The sequence below is a fragment of the Rhea pennata genome, chromosome 17 (genome assembly GCF_028389875.1).
Source record: "Rhea pennata isolate bPtePen1 chromosome 17, bPtePen1.pri, whole genome shotgun sequence".
Taxonomy (NCBI): Eukaryota; Metazoa; Chordata; class Aves; order Rheiformes; family Rheidae; genus Rhea; species Rhea pennata.
Window position 1 is genome coordinate 2,826,098 of NC_084679.1, and position 11,854 is coordinate 2,837,951.

At 56.8% G+C, this 11,854-nt stretch overlaps 1 protein-coding gene across 1 annotated transcript; it reads left to right on the plus strand.

The window, feature by feature from the left end:
• The first annotated feature begins 5,493 nt into the window (after positions 1-5,493).
• Positions 5,494-10,623, plus strand: MYL2 (myosin light chain 2). The gene is given in 8 exon segments (XM_062590307.1): positions 5,494-5,565; positions 5,567-5,623; positions 6,495-6,584; positions 7,292-7,367; positions 8,354-8,458; positions 9,727-9,802; positions 9,876-9,924; positions 10,321-10,623. Coding segments are annotated over 8 exon segments (609 nt in total). The 5' UTR covers positions 5,494-5,508; the 3' UTR covers positions 10,420-10,623.
• The last annotated feature ends 1,231 nt before the right edge of the window (positions 10,624-11,854 follow it).

The following is an 11,854-nucleotide window of genomic DNA, read 5'->3' on the forward strand; positions in this document are numbered from 1 at the left end:
CTTCCTCTCTTGCTGTCTGAAGCTCACCTGAGCAAGGAAAACTATCCAAAATAATAAGGAAGACATCCAAAACACACAGCATAAGCAGCTGGCACATGATCTTGCCCCTCTCATCTTCCACTGAGAGAAACTTTGAGAGCTGCCTGCAGTCCCGCAATGGCAAAATGCTTCCAGTGGTCTTCCAAGCAAACAGAAAATCACAACATTCAATAGAAGGCTTTGCAAGAGCCAAGCCAACGTGTCAGAAAGAGCCTGGATACTTTTGTGAGCCCTGCTTCAACCTGTCACCTATCCTGTCCCCTCAGCAGCAGAGATGGCTGGAGAGAGGGTTTTTCACCAGCTCCTGCCTGTGTGTGCCAGAAGGGTCTACCTGAACCCAGTGAGCCCCTGAACACAACCACAAACCCCGAGCTGAGATCTCAACCCCACTGACATCAACAGCAGAGCTTCCACCAAGGCTCCCAGACCCTAAACAGCAGGTGCCTTCACATCGCCCCTTCTTGTGTGCGTCCAAGTCTAGTGTCCAAGTTTGCTCTGTAAGTACGACTGCTCTGTGCGCATCCGCTCCTAGCGCTGCAAGCTGTGACCACAAGAATCACGAAGCTCAGAATGACAAGGAGACGTTGAGACTGGTAATGAAATCAGGTGTGCTGGCAGTGCCAGGCAAGTGCCCTGCCTTTGGCTTCACAGGGCAGTAAGTGGCCCCAGGGCCAGAGCTCAGGCTGTGCAAAGGGGGGCAATGTCTCCCCAAGCGAATTTGTTTCCATCCCTCCTTTAGAGCTGTGGCTTGCACTGGGTGAGGTTTGTTTACAGGATGCATAAATAAACCAGAGTAGCATGGAGGGGTCCTTGTTAGTCCTGCTGTCCTGTACTGCTGGTGCAGCCCCAGCCCTGCCAAGTCCTGTCCACGCCAATGGCCGGGGATGGCTCAGTCTGTCTGCATCCAGTATGCTCCAGGCATTTGCTGCTGGACATCATCAGAGATGGGCCCTGGGTGAGGGGAACCTCCCATGTCCACAAATCATTTCTCCACTCACCCACCAAGAGAACCTACTCATAAATCAGATATAAAAAGTAACTCGGCATCTTTGGTGAGCAAGTGAAAGCGTGGACTTTGGCAGAATGTTCCTCTTGGGTCAAATTGTAAATGAATCAACAGGAGCCGTTAGGAAGAGGAGCAGGGCTGCGGCCCCAGGCTGTGCAGAGGGCAGAGGGCTGCGGGGCAGGTTATTCCCAACCAGGCTCTCTGCCGCCTTCTCCAGCGACCTTGGGCAGGCCGCCGGCTGCCTCGCCACCGTGCGGCCTCGGAGGGCAGGATGGGGCGAGCGGCGCCCGGCAACCTGCCCCGAGGCTCCCTGGAAAGGAAGGGCAGCGCAGTCCGGCCGGGCCGCGTCCTTGCTCCCCACCCGCCTTGTGGGGTTCACCCGCCCCGGGGAAGGTGGCACCATGCAGGTTAATAAATCAGATTGACTCCAGAGCAGCCCAGGTCGGGTCGGCTGCAGCCACGTGGAGGGGAGTCCTGGGGTCCAGGAAATCCCGCCAGGGGTCCCTAGCAGTGCCTGGCCTGGCCTGTTCTCCGCTACCCAGGAAAACCGGACCCATCTCCCGGAGTGGGCTGTGCAACACCTTCAGTCCGTGTCCCACGGTCTCATTAACGACTTAAACTTTTGCTTGTTAATGCTGAGGACCGCTGCGGCAGGTGACTTAGCAACGGGGCCACTTCCCCTCTTGCTGCAGCCTGCCCCTCTCCCTCCGCCCCCCCCCCCGCCTCTCTCTGCAGCCTGCCCTCTTCTGCCTGCACCCCAGGCCCCCTCCCTGCCCCTCTCCCTCCGCGCCCCCGGACCCCCCTCCCCGCCCCTCTCCCCGCCGGCCCCGCCGAGCCCGGGCAGCGCCCGCGCCGCGCCGCGCCCGCGACAACGGCGCCACCTGGCGGCCGCCGCTGGGGGCTGCAGCCGCCGGAACCCCGCGGGGGCGACCCAGGGAACACCGGCGCGACAGAGCGACACGAGGGGCCGCGGCCACCCCTCGGCCACCCCCGGGTGCCCACCGTGCTCCTGCTGGGTGCTGCTGCCGGCAGAGCGCGTACCGAGCTGTGCCCGCGCTCAGCCCCGTGCCAGGCACATGCCTGCTACGATTAGCACATGCTCTTTAATTAATTTTCCTCTTCTATTGCTTCGTCAAAATTATCTCCACTATGGCACCGTTTGGCATGTGCACAGCATATAATGCTGCTATGTATGGCTTCACTCCATCAATGCCGCGGCCCAGGAGGCCGGGATCGCTGCCTCCTTCTGGGGCCACATCCTGCGGGCAGCATGGGGCGCACCTCTGGGACGGTCAGCAGCCTGGAGGCAGCGGCCATCCTCACCCTAAACCAGTGCCGCTGGCCCCATCCTCAGGGCAGGCAGCTCCCGGCTCTGCTTCGCGGGTGGCAGCTCTTCCTCGGCCCCAAGACCGAGCTGCGCAAACGCTCCTGGAGATTGCAGAGCGATGCATTTGTCCAAGTGAAAATGCAGCTGAATCAGGCAGAGCTACTAAATTAAGTCTGTCTGGAATAAACAGTTAGACACCGAAACCTTCCGGATGCCAAAGGGAGGCGGATGAAACTCTTCCAAAGTCCAGGGAGATGCTGCTGGCCACAAGGGCAGCGAAGAGGGCTGTGCCGGGTGAGGACGAGTCCAGAGAGGGCGGAACGAAGCACCCGAACCCCCACGCAACAGAAACCAAGGCGCAGGGATCGGAGGTGCCGGAGGCCCGGTCCCTGCCTCCACGGCCTGCCAGCAGCGGGACGCGCGGGCGAGCTCCGAGCCCCCTCGGCAGCGAGCGTGAGGGCGCTGGGCTTGCGGGCCCCCGGCCGGCCTCCACCAGCTCCAAACCGCAACACCAAGCTGCACAGAAATCTGTCTTTCTACCTCTAATAAGCTTTCTCCTTTTAAAAATAATCATTACCCATAAACAAATACACCAGGCAGTGTATATAAGCATCAAATTAAGTAGCTACATGCATTTGTTATATTTGATATAGCCTTGTTAACTGGAAAATCCTAGGTTTGGAATATGTATTGATTGCAGCAAACATATATTATTTTACTGTAAGTACCAACAGCCATTGTAGTTAATATACAACAGTTTAATTTAAAATGCATTAGTTTAATAAAAATGCATAAAATAGAAGAGAATTGCATTAGCTTCAATAAAAAATTCAATTTCATAAATATTATCTAGTGTTAAAATGCATTGATTTCCCAGGAAAACATATTGGTCAAAGGTAATTTACATTGGTTTGAATGGGAATGTATCAGCGTGTATACATATGTATTAGTTTAGTCAAATGTATCTGATTGCGGAAAAAAAATACTGGTTGGAGCAAAATACACTCACAAGGAGAGCACAGCGGCTGGGAAGGAGCGCTCGCACCAGCCGGCCTGGGAGCAGCCGGAGGCTGGCGCAGGGCTCGGCGCCCGCCGGCCCCCCAGGTCCTGGAAACGCGCCAGATACCGGCGCCGCCGGCGTGAGCCCGGCGTTATCCACCGCGGCCAGGCTGAGCACGGCCTGGCTCCAGCGCAGGCACGCGCCTCGCAGAGGCAGAGCGGGCGCCGTGAAAAGAGCAGGGGTTAATCAAATCCTTTTGACTCTATTTTTTATCGAGCTCAAGAGGGTCTGTCCTATTAATTAGAAAGGCTTTTTCATGTAAAACACAGGCTCTTTCGCAGATAAGAAGGGACGATGCTTGATTTTGCTGTTGCACAGACACGTTATTCCCTGACATCCATTCACGAGCTGCAGCCACTTCCCAATAGCTCTTTTGTCCACTGCAGAGCTCTATAAACACACACACACACACACACACACACGCATATATAATATATATATATTTTTTAAGCACTTGTTTTTTCCTGCATGCCGATAAGTCCTGGAATATCAGCAGCAGGGGAAGGAAAAGGCCTGCCAGGGGCCTGCCTCCAGCCGCAGGTCGGACTCTGCTCCTCCAAGGGGGGTCAGGATCCAGCCCCTGCGGCACAGAGGATTTTGTCTGACAGCGAGAAGTGAGCAGCGGAGCAGACGCGCTGTGCTACAGATGCCAGCGGATACACACGCAGCCATCTGCACCCTGTGCCCCGCCAGGAGGTTTCTACCGTGCCCACGCGCCCCAGCCGGGCAGCACCCAGGGCCTGGCCTCATCCAGGCTGCGTGGGTGGAAGCGGCACTTCCCCCCAGGGAATATTTGGGGGAATCTCGCCGGCTCCCTGCACGCCGGGGCAGCAGGCGCTCGGGGCCTGGCAGCGCCTGGGCAGTGCCGGCGGCTCCGTGGCCGAGCAGTCCCGTTAAACTGCTCTGCATCGCTGCCCTGATGTTTATGGATTTTTCCCTAATGCCACAAATTAAGGTAATTGGGCTCGGCCGTCCGATGAATTCAGCTGCACTTTGCGTGGAGGTCGCGGCCACGCGGCAGTGTATCCGGCTCACTGCCCGCCCGCGGCGCCCCGGCAGGCAGGGGAGGCGATTCGGGGAGCCGATCCGGCACGACTCGCCGGCTTTCCACCACCCGGAGCTCCCCGGCGCCGGGCCAGGCGCGCGGCCAGGCGGAGGTGCGACTGAGCCGCGGCTGCCAGGGAATTAAAAATGATATTTGTGTCCTCTGGGCAAACAAGGGCAGCGGCATCCTGGCAGCGCAGGGCGCGTGGGACGGGGGGATCCGGTTTCACAAGTGCTGGCGCAGGGCCGTCCCCTTTTGTTCCCGGACATGTCCCAGGTCCCAGCCCTCCTCGCTTTCCCCTGCCAAATGACTGTCCTCGTTAGCCGCTGCTAACGAGCGCAGCTGGCCTCGCCGCCACCACATGCAGCCCACCCAGTATGTGGGGGGACAATGGCACGGCACGGCACGGCACGGCACAGCCCGTCCGCGTGCGCGCGCAGTGGGGATTGCGGCCGGCCCCGCGAGCCGCAGCGGGCACCCGAGCCCCCGGGCGCTGCGGGACGTGGCCCTGCAGTGGCTGCCGGGGCGCGCGGCTCCCCGCGAGCAAGCGTTGGGCTCAGCTGGGCGATCGCTGCCTCGGCGGGGGGTGACGCGTGGCCCGGGCGCGCCGCGAGGTGCATCCCCCTCCGGCCTCGGCCGGCCCTCCTCGGCACGGCCCTACGGCCGGGGACGGTCACTCTCGTTGCTTCTGCCTCTTGCAACGTGGCTAGCAAAACGCCTCGCTCCCCGGGCCGGATCCTCCCTGCGGCACGGCGCCGGCCCACGCGGCCATCGCGCCTCCGAGCGACTGACAACCGCAGGTGGGAGCGCTGCCGGGCGAGCGGCGGCGCGCGCCCCGCATCGGCATCGTCCGCGTGGGAGCCGCAGGCCGCCCGGCGCTTCGGTAACCTTGAAACCCTCTGTGCCTCACATGTCACGTCAGCCACTGACAACCGCAAGCTGCTATCCCAGATTAGCGGGAGAGGGACGGAGTAAGGCAGAGACAACGGAGCTGGGGGCGGCTGACTTACCTATCACAGCCAAAAGTGGGCATGGGGTTATTTTTAAACCGGAATGGGATGTATTTATTGTTTCGGCCGGGGGAGAACGGAGGGACTGCCTCCGAGATTCCTCTCGCAGCAACACCAGCGGCTGTGCACAGTCATGGTGAGTACCGAGCGCCGAGGCTGCAGCAGGAAGAGGCGACATCCCTGGCATTAGTTTTCTTTGCCAGGATAGTTTTAACGGGCAGGGGGCCACGGAGGCTCCAGAGATCCGAGGCCAGGATCCCTCTCGCTCGGGAAAGGGGTTGAGCAAGCTGGGGAGCTTCTGGCCACGGCAGCAGCATCCCTGCTCCCTGCAGGGAGGAGCAGGCAGAAGCGGGAGCAGAGAGGAATCTCCCAGGCTAGCGGCAGTCAGCAGAGTTTTCTAAACAGGACAAACCACTGCGGGGTCCAAACGTCATCTCTTTTCCCCCCTCCTCTCTGCCATGAGGGGGTTGTGCAGTCCCCTGAAACTCTCCTGCTGTTTCTTCTTGGCAGAACTCCTGCATTAGAAGGGAAAAGTTACGGGAGTGTCTGCAGCAGAGAGGAGAGGGTGATTGGCAGGCCTAGCAAGAGTGAGCGAGTCTGTCCTCCTCTCCTGTTTGAAAGACAAGTCAAGCCATTTCTGGTTCTGTCAAGCCTCCGTGCAGGAGAAGACAGATTTTTTAATAAGCAAACGTTTTGCTTTGCTTGCCAAGCGATTCTCCAGCTCATCCTTCCTGTCACCTATTTGGCAAAATTCATCAGGAGAGCAAGGATGGAGCTGTACTGTAAGCAGATATCCATACGCTCCTCAGCGTCTTTGAGCACTGCGTGTACCCACAACTCCCGACCAATGTGCCGGGAAACCACCAAGTGCCCAGGAACTACAGCACAGCAGGCACTAGCCTAGAGCTACTGCAAAGGACTTATGACTAAGAATAGGGTAGTTTCGTGCTTTTATTCCACACTATAAAAAGACAGTGAGTTAGTGATACATACTTGAATCCCTGCAGGCACCCAAGAAAGCCAAGAAGAGGATTGAGGGTGCTAATTCCAATGTCTTCTCTATGTTTGAGCAGGCCCAGATCCAGGAATTCAAAGAGGTAGGTGGATTTTGTAGAAATGACCAAGGGTCCTTGACACAGCATGACCTCCAGCTCCTTCCTCCCTACTTTTAGATCAGCAATGGTTGGTTTGCAACAGGAGGCGGCATGCCTGTTCTTAAGTTGTTTTATTTTAAAAGTGAGACTAACGAATCAGAGATTGTTAAATGTGGAATTACCTCAAAGCTTCCCAGGATCATGTGCCCTGCAGAGGAGGGAATGACAGCACGCGCAGCCAGCAGCATCTGCAAGACCAGGAACACATCACCCCAGCTAACTCCCACCCACAGCGCAAGGAGCTCATCATGACCTATCCTTTGCACAGCTGACACACAGTCATGTGTAGAACCCAGTTACTGGGATAACTGGTCCCAGCCGGGACAGTTGATGGCTCAGGCTGCCCTCCCCAGCTTGTCCTATCCCAGTGCAAGGTGGCTCTGGCTCCATGTGGCATTCGGGTTTGGGGTGCCGTAGGAAGCTGTTACCCTGCACTGACACTGCCAAAGGGCCAGAATTGCTGCTGGATGGTTGCAGGGATTGTTGCTCCCTCACTGAGTGAGGACTCCCACAGCCCCATCCCGTGCAGGGCTCGAAGCGCTCTGTTCCCCAGGAAGGCCGTGGGAGGAAGAGGAGAGTACTAAAGCCTTCCCAAGGGCTGCCAGCTGGCCCTCTGTCTGTGCTTCCTGTCCTCCTCCTGTTCTTCCCAGGCATTTACCATCATGGATCAGAACCGGGACGGCTTCATCGACAAGGCGGATCTTAGAGACACGTTTGCTGCACTTGGTGAGCCTCCTTTTAGAAATCTCTCCTCCCCCAAAGCTTTGATGACAGTAAAGCTATTAACTGAGAAACCACCTATGAGTCTCCATTCCAGCAGGCCCCAGTGGTTAAGTGGATCTCATGTCTATTTTGCCAAAAACCTCCTGATTCCAAATCACTTCTATTAGATGAGCAGATCATACACATGATGTACCAGAGCAGCTCCCGTAGCAGCAGGTGTTTAATCCTGTAGGTGCCAGAGAGAATCTGCTTCTGGTTTATACACAGCCAAATGTTCCCTTTGTTCTCTCATGCTAAAAAGCACCTTGCTGTACCTGAACCATGGCACCCCTGGGATTACAGGCTTTATGGGGATTTTCAGGCTTTGTGGAAAGCTGTGAAGTCGCAGGCTTGGTTCTCCCATCAGTGAGGCCAGCACAAACCAGTGACAGGTCCAGGGATTGCCAGACACAACCACACCCCAGGTAAAACGGTGCAGGCACTCAGCCCAGTTTGTGTCTGACAGATGCAGCCAGGAATGAATTCAGCTCACGGTGTCCTGATGATTACATCAGTGATCAGGTCGCCTGAGGGCTGGTGGGGGACACACAGCACCAGTGATTTTGGCTGGACAGATGCTTTCCAGGGAGGACTGAAGCACTGCTAATCCTGACACGGGGCAGGGGAATGGACTAGCATAGCTCAGTCCTTTACAGCCCTTTACAGATCTTTTCTGTGATCCTGGAGCCTGAAAAAACAGAGCTGGACATGTCTAGCCCACCCCCTCCTCTGTCAGCACATGATTCTTCCCTCCCTGCTCTTGCTACTGCTCTTATCAGAGATGGTTTCCCCGGGGGGCAGCCTCTGCCGCTTCCCTCCAGCAGGGGAAAGACCTCCCGGGAAAGGCTTCCTTTTTGTGTCCTTAGCCCCACGATGCATAGAGCAGACCCCAGAGCTCTGCACGCATTCGCAGCCTGACACCTGATTCACCTAACACTGCTCTCCCCTAGGACGTCTGAATGTAAAAAATGAGGAGATTGAAGAGATGATAAAGGAGGCGCCTGGACCAATTAACTTTACTGTGTTCCTGACCATGTTTGGAGAGAAACTCAAGGGTGAGAGGGAGCCTGGGGAGCAGAGGGAGGGCTCAGCGGGCACTCACACCACCTCCGGTTTCCTGCACCGCTTGGGCAAACTGCCAAGCTCCAGGGGCCACCACCACCCTTTCAGGTGCGGCCCACCTCCCGTCACAGAGGCCTCAAACGGGAGCTTCTTTAGAAGGAAAGGCAAAAATTATCAAAATGCAGGTAATGCTGCTTGCAGTACTGCAGAGTGCAGAGCCTGAGAACCACCCAGAGTCAGAACAAAGATGCCTCTGACTCGGTAACTCTCCCACGCCATGGCCAAGAGCAGATGCCTGCGGACGAGCATGAGATTCCTGTGAATTCATCTCCTTCAGTTTATCCCTCCCACGGCTCTTAGTGCCAGTTTCTCCCAGCAGCAGCACAGGAACACCCTTTCACCAGGAGCTCCAGTCCTCATCCCAGAGACCCTAAACAGACCAGCCTACGGCCTCACCCCCTCCCCTCCCCAGGACCCAGCAGACAGGACAAACTGCATTACATACCTAGAGCAACCACCCTCCTGGAGAGGTCCTGGTGCCCAAATGTTTGCACTGTCTTGCAATACCAGCAGTCCCAAAGGCAGGGCAGGGACTGCCTGTCCAAGACCTGGATCTCATCTGCTTTCCGCCTCTCACGTGCTGGAGGATATGAGCAAGTCAATGTGCCTCAGTTTCTCCAGTATTTAAAACAAACAACAGGCTGCAATGCTGCTATCCTCATAAAAAGAGGTGACGGCAGACCTTGCAATGGTTCTGAGCCTGCTGATGTTAACGGTGGTACCAAATGGTCAACCTGACAAGGGTGTGGGGTATGGCATGACTTTGACCTAACTGCCATGGCCGCCTGCTTCCTCAGATCGCTTATGTAAGTGGAGGCATGCAGCCTCCCTGCAGATCTCCAGGAGGCTATACGGCCCAAGATCCTACGCCAGGAGCTCTATAAATACACCCAAGAGATTAGATATACGCCGGATGCCAGGGCAGTGGCGACGCAGCCTGCTTTGCGGTCACACTACGACCGTACATCTGCTCCTCTCCGTGCCGTGACGCACGCTCAGGGCTCAGGGCGATGTGGGAGTCCGGTACTCCTGCAGAACCCACCCGCAGCACAGCCTACTGCTTCCCATCCTGGCCGCGCGGGAGCTGACTCTCACAACCATCCGGCCCTCAGGGTTTCCTGCAGGAGGCTGTGGGAAGCAGAAGGCTCCGCCTGGCTTCTTCCTCCACCGCTTGTAACAGACATGGTGGTGTCGCCCACAGGTGCCGACCCAGAGGAGACCATCCTGAATGCATTCAAGGTGTTTGATCCAGAGGGCAAAGGCCTGAAATCTGCCTAGTAAGTGCGGAGGTGCTCAGGAGGGAGGGAAGTGATTCATACCCTCATACTCACAATATCCTCTTATCTGCAGCATCAAAGAAATGCTGATGACGCAGGGCGAGAGGTTTTCCCAGGAAGAGGTACAAGTTCCTTCCCACCCTTCCACCAGCCCCCACCCTCCCTTTATCCCCACCTATGCCCAAGCTTCTCCTTCTGTATTGGGTCCTGCGTCCTGTTTCATGGTCTACCTATGCCTCGGTTTCCCCTCTGAAAAACACACAGACCTCACAGTGGCATGTCAGAACAGGCAAAGTTACATTTCCTAGTGATCATCTCTACTAAGCTACTGAGCTAAGTAACAGGGTGCTGCGAGAATCTACCAGCCACCACTCACCCTGCAGCAATCATGCTGAGGAGGGCACAGGAGACCTGGGATTTCTTTTCAAAGTGGGTTAGATAAGCCCCCAGCTCTTCTCCTGGCCCCAGACACAAAACCCTCTTGTGCCACATTTTCACCTCTGGCCCTTTCCTGGCAGATCGATCAGATGTTTGCAGCCTTTCCTCCAGATGTCTCTGGCAACCTTGATTACAAAAACCTCGTCCACGTCATTACGCATGGTGAAGAGAAGGACTAGCCCACTCCCACCCTCAGCAGAGGGGCTGGCACCATGGGATCACCCCTCTAGGTCATTCCGAGGATCTCTTTGTCCCCTCTGTCATCAGCTCCTCTCCTTGATCCCATCCTTGCCCAGCTCTCTGTGCTGCAGACCTGTCTGTCACGGGGAATACAAACCTGAACAGCACCCACATTAAACTGCTTTTTGGTGAGAGGAAATCCATCTGCTGGTGTGAGCAGTGCTTGGGTTTGCATGGTGACTGGTGCACAGTGCTTGTGCGTGTTATGGCACACACGTGGTGACAGCATTAGAGCCAGGATTACTCCTGCCTTCCCAGGGCAGGAGGAGGGCTACAACAGCCCTACTCCTCCTGGCTGCCATGGCCCAGCTGGGAGCTCCTGGGTCTGTCCATCCCATGACCACCATCCCCCAGCCTACTGGCCCCACTTCACACCACCTTCACGTGCTCTGTAGTGCCAGTGCCCTGCAATTTTCCCAGCCTCACCAAGCTCCCAGCCCCAAAAGCCTCTGCATGCAAACAGACACTGCCTGTTTCGCATTGTGCTGTGACTAGAAGCCATGTGGTCCAACCTGCCCAAGACTAGCACAGGTTTATCCCCTTCTACTAGGCAGCGGAGAGCTGCAGCCTTTCCCACCTTAGCTGGGAACACTCAGCAAGTGCATTCATCCCCACCATGTCCTCCCCAGATCCCTTGGAGCAAGCATGATGCAGGATGGGGGCCTTGAGCCCCGCACCATCATCCCTGTCTCCATCCTAGCAGCCATGCAAAGGAAGGGAGGCCCAGGTGCAGAAGCTCTCTTGTGATGAATGCACGTTGGGTGGTGCAGTGGGGAGAGCTGACCATGGCACAGGGGTGCACAGCCCTTAAGGCTTTCTACAGCCCACCTTCAACTCTTTCCAAGTGCTTTTTGGATGCACAAGGTACATTAACTGAGCTAAGCAAAACCAGTGCTGATTTACACTAGCTCCAGCCTCAGCATTCAGAAATGAGAGTCACAGCCTGACAAGGGTAAAATAGAATCAGGGCCACCTCCAGCATGAACCACCAGGAAGCACAGTCACGGCCAAGCCCACAGGGCCTGGCTTTCCCGCAGTTTTGCAATAGGTGGAGATGCAGCTACACCCCAGCTCTCATCAGCACAACAGGCCCCTCCTTTCTGGCCCGCGGTGCCGCTCGGTGCTCACGGGCTGCTGGGGAGCCGTGGGCCATGCGGCTGCAGGATGGCAGCTGTTCTCCGCCCTCGGCCACAGCTGCTGTCAGCCGTGGGCAAAGCAATGCCGCCACATCATCTGGGAACTGCTGAAGTGTGCAAAAGGCTTCGGGTCCTCCCGGAGGGGAAGGGAACGGGAAGCCGAGACAGCCGGAGCGGGACGGGCACTGCCCAGGCGCAGAAGTGGCGCAGGAGTTAAGGAAAGGGCCTGTTTAATTCA